Source organism: Lactuca virosa, chromosome 8 (genome assembly GCF_052849685.1).
Source record: "Lactuca virosa cultivar CGN04683 chromosome 8, Lactuca_virosa_CGN04683_v6, whole genome shotgun sequence".
Classification (NCBI taxonomy): domain Eukaryota; kingdom Viridiplantae; phylum Streptophyta; class Magnoliopsida; order Asterales; family Asteraceae; genus Lactuca; species Lactuca virosa.
In genome coordinates, this window is record NC_136433.1 from 372,206,389 (window position 1) to 372,226,598 (window position 20,210).

General features: G+C 38.5%; 1 protein-coding gene across 1 annotated transcript; it reads right to left on the reverse strand.

Annotated features, from left to right (window-relative positions):
- Window positions 1-3,806: 3,806 nt before the first annotated feature.
- LOC145131933 (uncharacterized) lies at window positions 3,807-4,567 on the reverse strand. Its single transcript, XM_079066577.1, has 3 exons — window positions 4,304-4,567; window positions 4,065-4,241; window positions 3,807-3,980 (listed from the first exon to the last, which is right to left on the reverse strand). Exons 1-3 carry the CDS (start codon window positions 4,565-4,567, stop codon window positions 3,807-3,809), a joined length of 615 nt encoding a protein of 204 aa, XP_078922703.1.
- Between the last annotated feature and the right edge of the window lie 15,643 nt (window positions 4,568-20,210).

Sequence of the window (20,210 nt, forward strand, 5' to 3'; positions counted from 1 at the left end):
CCCCATTATCTTCTTTAATCTTAAGGATCTACCCTAAGAATCATCTATCCTTCATTCCTAAGGATTGACCTAAGGAATAGGCACGAAGTCCATCGCTACCTGAGGTTTATACAACAAGCACTAAATCCATAGCTGCCAAGGTTCATCTACACGGTACTAAATCCAAAGCTACCAAGGTTCATCTATACAGTACTAAATCCATAGCTACCAGGGTTCATCTACACAGTACTAAATCCATAGCTACCAAGGTTCATCTACACAGTACTAAATCCATAGCTACCAGGGTTCATCTACACAATACTAAATCCATAGCTACCATCGTATTTATATAAGGCACTAAGTCCATAGCTACCAGAGGTTTTAGAGTACACCGGTGAACATCAAGTCCACAACACCTACAGGTTGCGAGCCTGCTAGTGTTCCACTAGACTGTCTAGAATAGTCTGTGGTTGTCATCCCTACTCTGTTGAATGACGGGGCCATCGTTTGGGTAAAGGTTTCACTCATTTTTCACCTGTCACTCTCATCTCATGGTCTAAATCATCTTTCGTCTCATCCTCAAACTCATCTTTCATCACACACCATCTATTTCGTCTACCCATGTTCTACCCAACATATTTGTATATATAAATTAAATACACAGTTTAAACCATTTAAAAACCTGTATAAAACATTCATTCATCATCCATCTCAAGTAAAGAAATAATGTATAAACACATAGCACGTATTTCGTAGCAAATACTTAATATCTATGTGTTAGAAGAAAGTAACTACACACTCACTTGATTAGATGATGCTTGGACAGCACCACGGCTATTCAAGTACTATTCTTTTGATGTAACTGGGATATCTTCACACACCGGGCTTCTCGCGGGCAGACTTCGGCTTGAAACTCTTTTCTTCTCGGGATCTTCGGAGCATCGGGACTCGCTTCGGGTATGGGGGATGATATCGGGACTTCGGGGGGCTAAAAGTAGGCATAAAGAAAAGTAGAAGAGAGGTTGAGAAATTAGCAACCAAAACCGTCTGCCTTCGATTTCTATTTATAGGGTTGAATTTCGCTATTCACGTCGTGAACCAGGCTTGTTCACGTCGTGAACTTGGTCGTCATCAGGTGCGTAGTCGCGACATCAGTGTGTCAGGCTCTGAAGGTGTCAATCACCGAGTTCACGTCGTGAACTCTGTGTTCACAGCGTGAGTTCTGACACAGGTTAAAGTTCGTGCCTCGAACTTCAGAAATTGATATCTTTCGCATACGAGCTCCGTTATCGACGTTCTTTATATCCACGCGTAGGTGAGATTATGCTCTACAACTTTCATTTAGACTCCGTTGGCTAATTTTGAGATCATTTTTAATATTATATTTTTAGTAGGCCGGGAAAGGAAAACTCCGTTATAAATTCATAACTTCTTTATCTGACGTCCTTTTTCGTTTGTCTTTTTACTGTTGCACTACTAGAGACGAGATCTTCGATTCTCGTTTAGATTGTTTCGCCTAAAAATCACTCGATCTCATATTCGAACTTTGGGCAGCATACTTTTAAGCTGAAACTTAGAAAAATCATAACTTCCTCATACGAAGTCACATTTAGACGTTCTTTTATGCACGCTCTCGGTTTAACGTATTCTACGACTTTCGTTTAGATCGCTAAAGCCAAATATCGCTCTATTATAAATTCACTATTTACGTCGCGTTGTGTCGTGTCGGTTCTATCGTGAAACTTCGACAGGTCATAACTTCTTCGTTATAACTCGGATTTCGACATTCTTTATATATCCGGAATCCTTGTCACGACCACAACAACTGAGTTAAGATTATTCATTCTAAATAATCTTCTATCAAAAATTCATTTTGACGCTTATCATCTCTAAATTGACTAGCCCAAATCTGCGGGTGTTACAATTATCTCCCCCTTAGGATGATTACGTCCCGGAATCATCAACGAAATAGGGCCTGTATAATGTTCCATACGTTATCTTTTCATCCTAGGTACTAATCGTAACTTCTATGTTTCTTCGAATGCGTATTTAACTCTTGGACTTCTTGACCGTAGGCGATGCTCAATCTTGTATCTGCTCTTCGTACTATGTTGGACTTTCAATCGTAACCTTCAAGTTACAAAAATAAATCCTTATTGAGGACTCCTTCTTCTTCTTAGAGTAAGTACTTTCCTTCATTTATTGTAACAGACCGATGGGTCATGTTATAATCGCCCCTCATCGTATGATGCAACGCTTAGACTCAAGTCTCTTAGAGTCAAATTCCAGAATGGAATATACCTTCCTTCATATTCTAATGTGATATAATCACATTTTAGCATGTAGCATTTCTAGCTACTAATTTACTTAACAACAAGCGCGATTCTATTGATCGCATTGATTTTAATCTTCTGACTTAAGTCAGATGCTACATCGAACTTGGATCTCCAAACCACGTAACAAACTCATCGTAGTCAGACTCAATTTGATATGACCACTAGGGTCAGAATATCAATCATCTTCTTAGTCATTACCGAAACAATGGTAACGACATACATGAATAAAATGGAATCAATTACTAGCTTCTTGGTAACCTTCTGACATTTCCTGATCCAAGCGTGAGTCCTGTGCTTCCGGTAGTATAGGCCTCTACTACCATTCACACCTACTCATACTCGTCCCAAGTATTGTCTCGCAGTCAACCAAGTCACCATACAAAATCACACAATCATTCAACACATCAGATAACAAAACCAGGGTTTATATTATTTCTTGAAACGATTACACAAAGGTTCAAGTTCACCCTATACTATGCCTCTAATAGGCTACACCACATGTTACTATTCACATTGCTACTTCATAACTTGATCTTTGGATATGAAATCCTTATTCCTGATTCCTCGCGTTATTGTCTGCTTCGTCAAGGATCATGTGGAATGCCCTTGGATTTGGCAGTGCCTCTATCCTTGCTGCTCCATTTTTCTTTGGGCAGTCTCTAGACATGTTCACGTCGTGAGTTCTGACACAGATTGAAGTTCTTGCCCCAAACTTCAGAAATTTATATATGTCGAATACGAGCTCCGTTTTCGACGTTCTTTATATCCACGTGTAGGTGAGATTATGCTCTATAACTTTCATTTAGACTCTGTCGGCCAATTTTGATTTCATTTTTAATATTATATTTTTAGTAGGCTGGGACAGGAAAACTCCGTTATAAATTCATAACTTCTTCATCTGACGTCCGTTTTCGTCTGTCTTTTTACTGTGGCACTAATAGCGATGAGATCTTCGATTCTCGTTTAGATTGTTTCGGCTAGAAATCACTCGATCTCATATTCGAACTTTGGGCTGCATACTACTAAGCTGAAACTTAGAAAAATCATAACTTCCTCATACGAAGTCAGATTTAGATGTTCTTTTTATGTACGCTCTCGGTTTAACGTATTCTAAGACTTTCGTTTAGATCGCTAAAGCCAAATATCTCTCTATCATAAATTCACTATTTACGTCGCGCTGTGTCGTGCCGGTTCTGTCGCGAAACTTCGACATGTCATAACTTCTTCGTTATAACTCGGATTTCGGCATTCTTTATATATCCGGAATCCTTGTCACGACCACTACAACTTAGTTAAGATTATTCATTCCAAATAATCTTCTATCAAAAAGTCAGTTTTGACGCTTATCATCTCTAAATTGACTAGACTGAATCCGCGGGCATTACAGGAAGTATCCTTGATGCTAGGATCTTCATGTGGAAGTTGATGATCAAGATCTTCGATTGTAGTGACGCTAGTTGTTACCTTGTCATCGTCGGTATCCTTAAGTCTTTACGCAAGATCTTCGATTTCTAGAATCATTATGTGGATTATCAGGATCCTGGTCTCTGGTGGGATCCTCACACAAGATCCTAGATTGGCTAAAGCATCTACTTCAGCATTGTCTTCTCTAGGAACTTGGTTTAGGTTGAATGCTTCGAATTCAAAAGCTAAAGTTTTTAGGATCTGGAAGTATAATGTTAGTCTTTTAACTTTTACTACTAAAGATCCATTAAAATGGTTAGTTATTAATAAAGAGTCGACATATACCTGACGATCCTTGATCTGAAGATCTTTGGGTAGCTGTAGTTCCATGATTAGTGCCTCGTATTCAGCCTCGTTATTGGTTGCATCCAACTCACAACTGAATTGGGGGGTAGGATATGCGCTTGTGGCGACTTTAGTATGATCCCTAGTCCAGTTCCTCTTTGGTTTGATGCTCCATCTCTAACCATTTTCCATCTTCACATGTTTTCTTATTCTAGAAGTCTTTTAGTTTCTATCTCTACTTTAGGTTGTAGATCATTACTGAAGTCAGCCACAAAGTCTGCTACTGCTTGAGACTTTATCGTGGATCTTAGCTTGTACTTGATGTCGTATGTGCTTAGCTTCACGGACCACTTCTCCATCCTTCCTGGTATTTCTAGTTTTCTCATAACATTCTTAATAGGATAATTAGTTCTTACGTTTATTGGATGTGTTCCAAAGTAGTGTCTTAATTTTGTGGAAGCAGTAACTCGTGTAAGTATAAGTTTTTCACGGTGAGAGTACATGGTCTCAGGATCCAAGAGACTTATACTTACAAAGTAGATGGAGTTTTGGTCCCCGTGAATCTGTTTAAGGCTGCCACTCTTGTTGTTAGTCTTTGAATATCCTTTATCGGGGATGGGGATCTTAGATCAATGATTTTTTTGATTTTCTTAGGACTTGCTTCAATTCATCTTTTGGTCACCATGTACCTAAGGATCTTTCCTGATCTCATTCCAAAGTGACACTTGGAGGGACTCAGCTTCATGTTATACTGGTCCAATATGTCGAATGCTTCTTCAAGATCCTTGAGATGGTCTTAAGCTTTCTTCGACTTGACCACCATGTCATAAATGTAGTCTTCCAAGGTATCCCCTAGTTTCTATTTGAACATCTTGTTGACTAGCCTCTGATATGTTGCACCAACATTTTTAAGACCAAATGGCATGACAATATAACAATATATACCAGTTGGGGTTATGAATGTTGTATCCTCTTGGTCAGATGGTTCCATTTGGATTGGTTGGAATCCCGCTGACGCATCCATGAATGTTTGTAACTCATGAACAGTTGTGACGTTTATCATGGAGTCTATGTGTGGTAGAGAGAAAGCATTCGTGGGACAAGCCTTGTTGAGATCCGTATAATCCACACATACTCTCCATTTTCCATTCTTATTTTGTACTATGACCACGTTGGCTAGTCACCTTAGGAACTTCACTTCCTTGATCATTCCTGTTTTAAGAAGTTTTTCTGCTTCTTATTGTATGATTTGGTTTCTATCTAGTGCGAACTTCCTTCTCTTTTGGTGTACTGGTCTGAAAGAAAGATCAATATTAAGTTTATGGGTTATTATATTTTTGTCTATACCTATCATGTCCTCGTGCTTCCATGCAAATGTCGTGGTATTGGTTAAGATTTCGTCGAGGTCTTGTAGCACTCTTTGGATTCCTATTGATCAGATGTGATCTTCACTGTCCCCCATGGGGTGGGCATCTTCAAACATTGATAATATATTGATGGGACTGCCTTCATTTCGTGGATCCATGGTCTACCTAGTGCTTTGGTCAAAAATCGACTAAGTGGATATCAACCAAATTGCATGAGATGTTGTGGTCTTGTAGGCGAAGTGACTAAAGAAATTAGAACAAGATTGCAAAAGTGATTTATAGGGAAAGCCATTTATCCTTTCCAGGATCTCCGGCATAAAATTTATAGAGAATATGATAAGAATATGAGTACAAGTGTTTGAGTAGCTCAAGGTGTCTAAGGTGTCAGCTGATTGTGCCCATTGTGTGTCATTTACATGTGTATTTATAGTCTAGGTTAAGTAACTAAATGTCTGATATTTCCGGGATCTTGCTGAACTGGTATTTACAACGTACTTTGACTTGGTATTTCCGTGTTTTAAGCATGGTTGGACTGATTCTTCGTTGTGAATGATTCCTATGTTGACCATTTCTACACATGTGAGAAATATATAAGAAATATAGCCGTTAAAATTGTTAGGAGATAATAATGGTGATATTAAGAATCCTGACGTATGTTCGGGATCCTGAGACTCCTTTAAGATCCGAGATCCTTGATAGGTTTAAGGCCTTAGATATTTTAGAGATTCGGGATCCTGTATAGGATTGAGGATCTTGGCCCTAACAATTGCCCCCAAATTATACCTGCAAAATATTTGAGTTAATTATGAATATTTAAAGGTATAATTTTATTTAAAATAGAGATAGGGTTTTTGAAATTCAAACTCTAATGGATAGAATTCTATCCGTTCGAAAGACATGATTACTTTATCAACTCATTTCTCTCTCTCCTCGGTTGTCTTGAAGGTAAATTTCTTGCTCCTTTCTTCTTATTTTTCTAGTTTGTTGATCATGGGTAAAGAGGCACTCTATTTTTTCTTGACCAACTTTGCTCTTCCCGACGAAGACTTCGTCAACCAAAGGATCATGTCTTATGAAGAGACCTGTTCGTTTGGTGATGATGACGTTGAGTCCTTAAAATCAATCGGGGCTTTTTCTACCGATGTTATTTTTGAGCCTTTTGATGTTAAGGCCCAACCTGACTTTGTCATTCCTACTTGGTTTTGCTTTCATCCAAACTATGCATGTGATCTGGAGGATCCTAGTTTAGGTTGATCGATTGAATCAATCTAAGGATCTACGCATGGAATTAGTTGAGTTGGACCATGTTTATAATCTCCAAACTTATAGATCTTCTCGTTTCCTGCTCAAAGTCAAAACAAATAAATCACATCTTATTTTGAAATTGAAACAAAACGATGGTTCTCGGAAAGAGAAATATTTCTTTGTGAAACGTGAATCCATCCCTAACGGTGATCTCCTGCTGAGACATTAGGTTAGAAATGATAGGATTTTATTTTATTCCATTGAGGATTTGAATTTCACACTTCCTTATTTTGTTTGTTTTGATGCAGCTTTCAAGTTCGAGGATCGCGTCCCTGCTGCTGACGATATCGAGGAGAGTACTGGGAGTTTCCTTGCTTTACCCGAGACTGAAAGATCCTTTAGGTTCGAACAACCCTGCTTTCAAGAGAGTAAATATGCTATTGCCCCCATGTCGACATGTAAAGATCCTTTATCTGTCTTTTTTTTATTCTTCATGAACGATCATGAACTTATTGAGTTCCTTTGTTATGTTTAGGATCCAAGGTTGCACGCTCTAGTGCTTGGTTCACCCATGCTGATATCAACTCTGCCATGTCAGGAGACCAACTTGTGGTCAAGAAGGAGAGGACCTCAGCTTCTCTTCCTCCGGAGAGAATCTCGATAGATCTGGCCGTCAATACTCCAGGATCTGTGATCTTTTATTGGTTACTCGATCATGTTTCTCAATCCACCGAAGTTCTGAAGGTTAAGCTTGACCTGGCGGAGCATGTGCTGGAGATCGTGGAGTTGATTGTTGAATCCTGGAACATAGTCGGTTGGTGTGAAACCCTGTAACATAGTCGGTTGATGTGAAACCCTGGCTAAGTTGACTGGCGAAGGATTTGGAGAATGCAGGATCCTGGAACATAGTCAGTTGGTGTGAAACCCTGGCTAAGTTGACTGGTAAGCCTGTTAATAATGGCAAAGATCATGTAGAGAAGAAGAAGAAAAGGTATAAGAAAGAGACAAAGGATACCCCAACTGGGGGTGATCAAACCTTGAATTAGGTTTAAAAAAATTAAAAAAACAAACAATTTTAATTTTTTGGTAGGGAAATCTTCAAAAAAGCCCTAAAATTTTACCCTAATTTACAAAAAAGTCCCAAACTAAATTTTGTTTACGAAAAAGCATGAATTACCGGTAAAAATGGCGATTTGACCCCTTTTTTCCGGTTTACCGGTTTTATTACTTACTTGTTTCACTAAATTCCCATTACTTTATCCTAAAATTTACCCTAATTTACAAAAAAGTCCCAAACTAAATTTTGTTTACGAAAAAGCATGAATTACCGGTAAAAATGGCGATTTGACCCTTTTTTTCCGGTTTACCGGTTTTATTACTTACTTGTTTCACTAAATTCCCATTACTTTATCCTAATTTGCGAATAAGTCCCAAAATAAAATTTACTGATGATTTGGCCCTTTGCTCTATGTAGCATATATTTTACCGATTTCATTGCTGACCCGGACACCTAGTCATTAAATAAGATGATGAGATGGATATGTTGAGTTATATAATGCTATTTTTAGCAAAAAACTTGATATCCTGATGTATTGTATAACTTTTTGGAACATAAAATGCATCCAACGAGGACTACAATAATTACATAAACAAACAACAACTGCGTTATTTTTTACGTTTATAAGAAATATCAAATTGTCTATCTAATATTATGTAACCCAATATATCCATCTCATCATACATCAACTCATTTTCTGCCCTTTTTTCTTGGAAACATATATTTTATTAGTTTAATTGCTGACGTAGATACATAGTCACAAATCAGCCGATGAGATGGATATCAAATTTTACAGTTGATGTGACATTATATAACCCATCGTATTCATTTTATCAGCTAATTTAATGACTAGGTGTCTAAGTCAGCAGTGAAACCGATAAAATGTATGTTACAAGAAGAAAAGGGCCAAATCATCAGTAAAATTTATTTTGGGACTTATTCGCAAATTAGGGTAAAATAATGGGACTTTAGTGAAACATGTAAGTAATAAAACCGGTAAACCGGAAAAAGGGGTCAAATCGCCATTTTTACCAGTAATTCATGATTTTTCGTAAACAAATTTTAGTTTGGGACTTTTTCGTAAATTAAGGTAAAATTTTAGGACTTTTCTGGAGATTTCCCTTTTTGTTATGTAAAACAATATTCTCTTTTCGTTGGGTTGGAGGGAAACCCCTTTTAATATTGATGCTTTGGTTTATCTCTTTTCTTACGTGATTGATTTGGTTATAGAATCAAAATAGGTTTTCTCGAGGATCCCTAGACAATTAGGATCCTAAAGAGTTCAAGTTTTACAAGAATTCTTAGGATCCTAATAATCTGGGATAGCTAATCGTCTGCTTAGGACTTTGAAATCGTTGGGCTCTTTATTTAGAAATGATAAGATTTTGATTATAACGTAGGAGAATCTTATTATAAGGATAATTTTTAGAAAATAAGGATAGATAGAACCTGAGGACCCTTAGGTTTAGTTTCGACCTTCTGAAGACTTTTGACTTAGCAGAGGTTTTGCATTCTAACTCTTTTAGCTTCGTGTGATCTTGAAGCTTGCTTCGGGAGGATTCTGTCTTAGAAATCATTTGGAGATAACTTAATCTTGGTAAATAACTGAGAAAACTCTTGTTTGTAACATGGCAATGCTACAAGTGTGACAACCCGAAAATTTTTAAAACTTTTGCCTGGTAATGCTCAGCCAGTCAGCTCAGCTGAGTGTCAAACTCATTTCTGCTATCATTTAGCCTCATTTAGAGTCCATTTAAAGGTCCAAAGGTCAGTACATTCAAGTATTGAACATAGGAATGGATCGCGTACACTTCTAGCATCAAAACCGGGCCTTACACTCCAACACAAGGAGTGTACGGCCGCACACATGGGTGTGCGCCGCACACCCCTTTCCTGGCAGCACACTCACGTGTACAAAGGAGGGGTTTAGCCTTCATTCATCCCTTTTCACTCCCCAAGGCTTAGAACTCGATTTTTCTCTCAACTATCATCCGATTTTCAGCCTAGATCTTCAAGGATGTAAGTGTTCTTCCATTAGCTTGTTGTTAATCTTCATAAACTAGTTACAACCTTTGATTTCATCCAAATGAAATCGTGTTTTGACTAGATCTTCAAATCTTCATCCATTTCACCAAGAACACCAAGAACACACACTCGTTCTTGGCGATTTTGGGCCTTCTCGAGCTTCCGGATCGTAAGTACTTTTCCCTTAAGCTTAGAACTTGTTAAGAACACGAGATTAAGGCCTTGAAACTGCTCAGAACTCAAGAACATATGAGTGTGCGGCCGCACACACTCATGTGGCCGTACACCCCTCAAACATCCCCCAAACACCATCAAAACACCCATAAAGGCTTGTATACTGTAAATACCATTCCCCAAGCTTGTTATTTACTAGATAAGAGCCTTAGAAAGCGTCCAAAACATGTTCATCAAGGAGTGTGCAGGCGCACACAAACATGTGGCCGTACACTCCTTTGTTTGGTGCTTTAGGGCTTCCAAAGTGCCTTTCTAGCTTCAACACTTGATGAACATCAGTCCTACAAGCCTCCCCACCATTTGGAAAACGTTTTGTGCACTCTTTACCATGAGTGTGCGGCCGCACACTCCCCTGGCCGCACACCCATGGCCGCACACCCATCAATATGGTCGTACACTCCCATTTAGTGAATGACATGTGATTCCAACACATGGGCAAAGTGTTTCCTAGTCCCGTAAGGTGTTTCCTTGCATTTGGTTGCTTCTAAACACTATATTTATGTCAATATATGCCATTATATGTTATTTAGGACTCGTTAAGTCTCGGGACTCCATTCGTGAAACTTCTCATCCTTACACGCATACCCGTTTGAATCACCGACATCAGGTGAGTTCATACCCCGTAATGAATCTTTTAACTGTTTTAAATGCTTTTAAGGGGGGGAATACAAGTTGAACACAATGATAATTGTGTAATTATTTGTTATAAACATCTTTCAAAATATTGCTTATGTCTTTTATAAGTGATCAAAACATTTCAAAAACTCTTTTAAAGTTATGTTACTTTATAGTTTAATAAAACTCCGTTTTCAAAGTACAAGAATAACTTAGTAGTAAAATGTGTCTTTTCAATATCAGTTCAAGTAAAATGTTAGTAAACTATAATAGGTATAGTTTAGGAAGATACTATTCATTACTCTAGTACTATGAAACATACAAAGAGTCAGTTCATATATGAGTCAATACATACTGTAAACAATACGTACACTACACTATATAACTAAACGTACTACACACTAGAAAGAGAGAACATACACAAATACATACTATTCATACACACTATAACTTAAATGTGAGGCACTACTTCGGGGCATGACATCTCTGTCATGGCTCGACTTGTAACCAGAGTCTTCTGAAAGAAGAGCGTGAATTCGTGTATAGATCTACACTGGACTGACCGTCCTACACCTTGCTGCTAGCTATAGTGGGACCTGCAGGTCTTCGGGTGATGATTGTCATACCATCTCGACGTCTTCGAGCGTCATGTTTCACTAAGGTCGATCAAGTATGGTTATAATTATATGACATTATACCTTATTTAACAATTGGTTTAAGGTAGCTAGTACAGTACTAGTCACTATAGTATAATACTACAGTACTTTGTTATTTTCCCATTACATCCAATTTGTGATCTTCTCACAATAAGCAGTAATGTAAAAACTATATTTTTGGTTAATGATAGTCTCATTTGGGAAATTGCACAACTCATGTAAGAAACAAACATAGATAACATTAGATGCCATGGTAGAAGGCTACGTTTAGTAGAAAGGACCACAATGCTAACCTTATGATTCCTTAATGTATACATCAAAGGATACATATATCAATAGGATCCGATAGGTAATAGGATGTGTGCTCTCCGCTTCATTTCCTGTTCCTTGTTTGGTTGTGGGCTTGGAACAAATTCACCCAATTTATTTTCTATTCGATTCTGGATATATATATGCTCTCTATATATTAAGTCATCATAAGGGTACCAGGTATGGGTCAAGTCATAGAACATAGAGTCAATGCACAGTTTTCTAGGACAAAACATACTTTCCAAATCAGAACCTTTGGTATTCAAAACTAGAAACTTCCCAGTAAAGGGGTTTAATCCATTTTATTAAACTGGGATAAACTTAAAGGACTTTAGGTGATTAACTCTATAATACCTTAGTTGATACATCAGGGTTATATATCATTAATAACCAACAGGTAGTTGGATGTGTGCTTTCTGCCTTACTTGCTGTTCCTTGTTTGGTTGTGGGCTTAGGGCAGATTCACCCAATTAACTTCCTATTTGATATTAGATTATATATAGCCAGTATAAACGAAGTGATTATAGAAGTATCACTGTGGTCACCGTCTTATTATAAGAAATAAGGGTTTTCTTAAAGGATCTTTTCATCAACTATAAAAGAACTATTACAGTTAACTCCGTGAGTACTGAGTGAATACGCAAGGGTTATATACAATGAAGATCTAACAAACAATGGGATGTGTGTCTTCCGTCTCATTTCCTGTTCCTTGTTTGGTTGTGGGCTTAGGACAGATACATACAACCGATTGTTTGTTTTCTCTGGGTTTTATATAACTTGTATCCATTTAATACTCATAGAAAGGACTGTGGAGTCATACTTGCTTATCTTTCATCAAAGAAGGAAATATAGGATTTTATGGAGGAACAGGCAAACTTTTCTAAACAGAACTTACTACAAATTACTACAACTTTCTACAAACTTTCTTACTACTTACTCACATCACTAAAATCTTATGAACTCACCAACTTAATTGTTGATCAACTCTTTCAAATAACTTGTATTCTCAGAAGCCGATTAAACAGGTACTCGTGCTGGGAATTCAGAAGATGGAGCATTATAGCTTCAAGTCTTGTTTTGTTATCTGCTTATGAATTCTCTGTTTTGTGAACACACACATAGTAAACACTTTATTTCTAAATGAAATGGTTGTTCATTACTTGCTTACTGTATACATATCTTGTGATACTAAACATGGCGTCCTCCACCCCCGAACGTTTCCGCCGTTCCGGTTTTGGGGTGTGACAGATTGGTATCAGAGCATTGTTTATAGTGAACTAAGTATATCAACCGATAAAAGATATACAACTGTAAATACAATGGGGCTTAAGTGCTCTGGATAATGATATATTTTAAGAGTATAACGATAAGTTACAAAAATATACCTACTTGCTTATACATGTACATATTAGAACAAGTATCACGGGGAGAACAAAACTAAAGTGTGTAAAGGTTGAACACTATCGTCAAACCTGAATAGTTATGTAATCATAGCTAGGATCAATATAGCCTGATCAACTATATTTATCCGAGATGTGACCGACATGTGTTTGAGGGTGATGTGGTGTTGCAACAGTCTTAAAACTTACCTGAACACCAGTCAAGAGAACACTAGAACAAGTACATTTGAGTTAGAATACTATAGGAGTATTCTATGATACTATAACGCGATAACAAGTTTGAAACATACCAAGAAGATTACATTTAAAATACTATAGGAGTATTTTAGGCACTATATAAACAACTTATGTGATAACTTAAAAGACCCTTACGGAAAGGTCTATAATCTTGTAATGTATACTTCCAAGGTTATATATAATTGAGATTTTATAGACTTAGAATTTGTGATCTACGCTCCACTACCTGTTCCTTGTTTGGTTGTGGTTTTGGAGTAGGATCACTTATTCGAAGGTCTATTTAATCTTAAGTTATATACAACTTGTATACATTGTGCAATTATAGGAGGACTCTGTAAGAATCACTCCATAATGTTTCACTTAATCTTATAGATTCTTTAGTCACTTCCATTCTCACACGACAAACCCAGATAGACGTAACCACTTCCTCATAGTAGACAACAGAAGAGTCAGGAGGAAAAGAGATTAGGTTCATGAGAATCTTTCAAAGAAGGATCCACGGAAGTAACCCAAAATGTCTTATGCGTCACACTAATAAATAATAATCTTGTTAACTTAATGAGCGAGTGGAGACACTACTCATATTACGTGTTAGGATTATTTTCTTACATGCAGCTGGTAACAGTTATTCAGGTAACAGATATTCATTCGAGGATAGCCATTTCTGATTCATAAAGTTTATTTGGTATAGACTTTTTATGAATTGTTTCCAGAACCCTGTGGAAGTCAGGACCCGATACACCCAGAACTAGGATACCCTTGTCTTTTTAGCTTTCGGCTTGTGTCCATTGCTTTAGACTTATTCTGTCTCATCTTTGTATTCTTTTAGCAAATCTGCCTCCTTTCAGATCAAGCAGACGCACTACTCTGATAACTCCAACGCCACCTCCTTCGCAAATAGATATGACAGCTATAAACGCTGCAGTGGCTGCGGCTGTGGCAACAGCCATGGCTCAATATCACTCCACCAGTACCAGCGGAGGTGGAACAACTACGGATTCTGCTCAAGGTGAGGTCCCCGTGCGCTGGAGAGAGTTCTCCTACAAGGACTTCACCAAATGCCAGCCATTGCCCTTTAATGGGACTGGCGGAGTCATCTCTCTGATGCGATGGTTCGAAAAGCCAGAGTCAATCTTCGAAATCTGTTCGTGCGCAAAAGGAATCATAGTGAAGTTTGCTGCCTGCACCTTCTCTGAGAAAGCCCTAACATGGTGGAACAGCCATGTTAAGTCACTGACCCTATCAGTGGCTAACTCAATAGGTTGGGAAAACCTAAAAGAGTTAATGCCGGAGGAATACTGCCCGTTAGGAGAAATTCAAAAGATGGAACAAGAGCTGGGGGAGCTCACTATGGTCGGCTCAGACATAGTGACCTACACTGACCGGTTCAGCGACCTAGCAGCTCTATGTCCTGGGATGGTTACCCCAGAGAGCAAGAAGATAGAAAGATACATTTGGGGTCTGACTGCTCCAACCCAAGGAAATGTGTTGTCTTCTAACCCAGCCACATTCGATAGTGCTAAACGCCTAGCTCAACGACTCATCGACCACAGAGTCCTCCATGGTGTAAAAGTCCCCATTCCCGAGCCATCGAGGGATGAGGACTATAATCAAAAGTCGGGGAACAAGAGGAACAAGAAGCGGACAACACAGGACACCCCGCAAGGACAACAAGCGAGTACTATGTATGCCGCTACAGCACCTGCTGCTCCAGCACCTGCCAGTCGATGTGCTGGAACTCTCCCGAAGTGTGGAAAGTGCAACTACCACCACACCGAAGTATGCTGGGAAATGTGGTATGAACTGCCACAGAAAGGGACACACAATCCGTTTCTACAGGGCACCGGTTCAACCGATCTCCCAAGTCCCCGGAGCTGAAGAAAACCAAGCCTGTTATGGCTGTGGTGAGATTGGATACTATCAGAGGGACTGCCCGATAATAAGGAACTCAGGTGCGGATGGACGCATTCTGATGATCACCGCATGAGAATCTACCCCGGAGTCGTCGACGAGTAGCGATACGTTTTCGAAATAGTAATTACTTTTAAAAATAATTTATATTGGTATAAGATTAAAATTTGGGGACAACACTTAAAAGTAATTATAACAACTCACATGTTGTAATAGGTCACAGTATTCAAGAGAACTAAAAGATCCGTTTAGAGAAGCTATTATGGCTTACCATGTATATCAGGGTTGTGCATAACTAAGATGTTGCAGACTTAGAGTGAGTGACTCCGCTTAGGTCCCCATTCCTTATTTGGTTGAGGATTTGAGGTAGAGTTACTTCAGTCGACTGCCAAATTCATCTTAAATATTCATAACTTGTATATGGCAGGCGATTGTAGTGGTACCAAGGAGGATCATGATATAAAGTATCCCCACCAGTTATTAGAGCACTTTCGTTTGTATGTATGCGTACATAGCGGTACGATACGTAGGAGTGTTAACATCAAAGAGGAAACAGGAAACACGGGAACAGTTACAAAGAGTACATTGTCGAACATACTAGGAGTACAATATCTATCATACAAGGGATACATCGTCGAATAACAGACGTTTCTTTCATTTGACCAAAACTTGGTTCAGTAAAGAGTCCGTTACTATCTTTCGTCATGAATTGGCGTGGTCCTCACCATACTGAGTTCATATGTTTCTATCGCCTCGATCGGCAAGTTCTCGAAACTTTCGAAATTCGTATCGACAGTCCGACCTAAACCTCAGTTTTATCTTTCGTATTCTAAACCCCGAAGTACTCGTCCGAAGAGTACCTTGTCCCCCGAAGTCTTATCATCGGATGTCCGCAGACCATCACGAAATACCACTAGTCCAATAGGCCAAGTTCGAGCACAGAGGCTAAGGACGAATATAGCCCACCTATTACTATTCAGTGTATGCGCGAGGGTGGTATATGATTATGATTACGCAGATTTAGTATGTGTGTTTCCGCCCTATCTCCTGTTCCTTGTTTGTTTGTGGACCTGGAGCTGAGTCGCACATCCGACCATCTAACAAATCGTAATTATATACGACTTGTATACATGAGGTAATGATAGATGGATGAAGTATGAATCCTATGGTGAACAGTAAGGCATATTCGCCAGGTCTACGAGTGGGTATTCTACCAATCAGAGGAGCGCAACCCCAGTAGTACGACTAAGAAAGCTAATTTCGGGATGAAATTCCATCTAACGGGGGGATGATGTGACAACCCGAAAATTTTTAAAATTTTTTCCTGGTAAAGCTCAGCCAGTCAGCTCAGCTGAGTGTCAAACTCATTTCTGCTATCATTTAGCCTCGTTTAGATTCCATTTAAAGGTCCAAAGGTCAGTACATTCAAGCATTGAACATAGGAATGGATCGCGTACACTTCTAGCATCAAAGCCGGGCCTTACACTCCAACACAAGGAGTGTACGGCCGCACACATGGGTGTGCGGCCCACACCCCTCTCCTGGCAGCACACTCACGTGTACAAAGGAGGGGTTTAGCCTTCATTCACCCCTTTTCACTCCCCAAGGCTTAGAACTCGATTTTTCTCTCAACTATCATCCGATTTTCAACCTAGATCTTCAAGGATGTAAGTGTTCTTCCTTTAGTTTCTTGTTAATCTTCATAAAATAGTTACAACCTTTGATTTCATCCAATTGAAATCGTGTTTTGACTAGATCTTCAAATCTTCATCCATTTCACCAAGAACACGCACTCGTTCTTGGTGATTTTGGGCCTTCTCGAGCTTCCGGATCGTAAGTACTCTTCCCTTAAGCTTAGAACTTGTTAAGAACACGAGATTAAGGCCTTGAAACTGCCCAGAACTCAAGAACATATGAGTCTGCGGCCGCACACACTCATGTGGCCGTACACCCCTCAAACATCCCCCAAACACCATCAAAACACCCCTAAAGGCTTGTATACTGTAAATACCATTCCCCAAGCTTGTTAATTACTAGATAAGAGCCTTAGAAAGCGTCCAGAACATGTTCATCAAGGAGTGTGCGGCCGCACACACACATGTGGCCGTACACCCCTTTGTTTGGTGCTTTAGGGCTTCCAAAGTGCCTTTCTAGCTTCAACACTTGATGAGCATCAGTCCTACAAGCCTCCCCACCATTTGGAAAACGTTTTGTGCACTCTTTACCATGAGTGTGCGGCCGCACACTCCCCTGGCCGCACACCCATGGCCCCACACCCATCAATATGGCCGTACACTCCCATTTACTGAATCACATGTGATTCCAACACATGGGCAAAGTGTTTCCTAGTCCCGTAAGGTGTTTCCTTGCATTTGGTTGCTTCTAAACACTATATTTATGTCAATATATGCCATTATATGTTATTTAGGACTTGTTAAGTCTCGGGACTCCATTCGTGGAACTTGTCATCCTAACACGCATACCCGTTTGAATCACCCACATCAGGTGAGTTCATACCTCGTAATGAATCTTTTAACTGTTTTAAATGCTTTTAAAGGGGGGAATACAAGTTGAACACAATTATAATTGTGTAATTATTTGTTATAAACATCTTTCAAAATATTGCTTATGTCTTTTATAAGTGATCAAAACATTTCAAAAACTCTTTTAAAGTTATGTTACTTTATAGTTTAATCAAACTCCATTTTCAAAGTAGAAGCATAACTTAGTAGTAAAATGAGTCTTTTCAATATTAGTTCAAGTAAAACGTTAGTAAACTATAATAGGTATAGTTTAGGAAGATACTATTCATTACTCTAGTACTATGAAGCATACAAAGAGTCAGTTCATATATGAATCAATACATACTGTAAACAATACGTACACTACACTATATAACTGAACGTACTACACACTAGAAAGAGAGAACATACACAAATACATACTATTCATACACACTATAACTTAAATGTGAGGCACTACTTAGGGGCATGGCATCTCTGTCATGGCTCGACTTGTAACTAGAGTCTGCTGAAAGAAGAGCGTGAATTCGTGTATTGATATATACTGGACTGACCGTCCTACACCTTGCTGCTAGCTACAGTGGGACCTGCAGGTCTTCGGGTGATGAATGTCATACCATCTCGACATCTTCGAGCGTCGTGTTTCACTAAGGTCGATCAAGTATGGTTATAATTATATCACATTATACCTTAATTAACAATTGGTTTAAGGTAGTTAGTACAGTAGTAGTCACTATAGTATAATACTACAGTACTTTGTTATTTTCCCATTACATCCACTTTGTGATCTTCTCACAATAAGCAGTAATGTAAAAACTATATTTTTGGTTAATGATAGTCTCATTTGGGAAATTACACAACTCATGTAAGAAACAAACATAGATAACATTAGATGCCTTGGTAGAAGGCTACGTTTAGTAGAGAGGACCACAATGCTAACCTTATGATTCCTTAATGTATACATCAAAGGATACATATATCAATAGGATTCGACAGATAATAGGATGTGTGCTCTCCGCTTCCTTTCTTGTTCCTTGTTTGGTTGTGGGCTTGGAATGAATTCACCCAATCTATTTTCTATTCGATTCTGGATATATATATGCTCTGTATACATTAAGTCATCATAAGGGTACTAGGTATGGGTCAAGTCATAGAACACAGAGTCAATGCACAGTTTTCTAGTACAAAACATACTTTCCAAATAAGAACCTTTGGTATTCAAAACTAGAAACTTCCCAGTAAAGGGGTTTAATCCATTTTATTAAACTAGGATAAACTTAAAGGACTTTTGGTGATTAACTCTACAATACCTTAGTTTATACATTAGGGTTATATATCATTAATAACCACCAGGTAGTTGGATGTGTGCTTTCTGCCTTACTTCCTGTTCCTTGTTTGGTTGTGGGCTTAGGGCAGATTCACCCAATTAACTTCCTATTTGATATTAGATTATATATATAGCCAGTATAAACTAAGTGATTATAGAAGTAATCACTGTGGTCACCATCTTATTATAAGAAATAAGGGTTTTCTTAAACGATCTTTTCATCAACTATAAAGGAACTATTACAGTTAACTCCGTGAGTACCGAGTGAATACGCAGGTGTTATATACAATGAAGATCTAACAAACAATGGGATGTGTGTCTTCCGTCTCATTTCCTATTCCTTGTTTGGTTGTGGGCTTAGGACAGATACACACAACCGATTGTTTGTTTTCTCTGGGTTTTATATAACTTGTATCCATTTAATACTCATAGAAAGGACTGTGGAGTCATACTTACTTATCTTTCATCAAAGCAGGAAATGTAGGATTTTCTGGAGGAAGAGGCAAACTTTTCTAAACAGAACTTACTACAAATTACTACAACTTTCTACAAACTTTCTTACTACTTACTCACATCACTAAAATCTTATGAACTCACCAGCTTAATTGCTAATCAACTCTTTCAAATAACTTGTATTCTCAGGAGCCGATTAGACAGGTACTCGTGCCGGGAATTAAGAAGATGGAGGATTATAGCTTAAAGTCTTGTTTTGTTATCTGCTTATGAATTCTATGTTTTGTGAACACACACATTGTAAACACTTTCTTTCTAAATGAAATGGTTTTTCATTACTTGCTTACTGTTTACATATCTTGTGATACTAAACATGACGTCCTCCACCCCCGAACATTTCCGTCGTTCCGGTTTTGGGGTGTGACAACAAGTCTTGTATATTTTCGGGGGAGTGACCCAATCTTCAGATAACATATTAATTTTATAGTTCTTAGTAACTCACTGGGGAAAATCCCAAACCGTATGATAACATGAAAATGTTATAAACATTAGGTATTTTCTGGGGAAAACCCAAACATGAGATAACGCGTCAGTGTTATAAACTTTAGCAAATTACTGGGGAAAATCTATACTTAGCACTTGTTGGGGAAAATCCTGTTGGATTAATGTCTAAGTCCATAACTATAATTGGTAAGACTTGACCCGACCCGGCATGGTCCATTTGGGTTGCATGGCATCATGCATTTGGATAGACTATAATGAGAGAAATAACACTTAAGGTTGGTTAA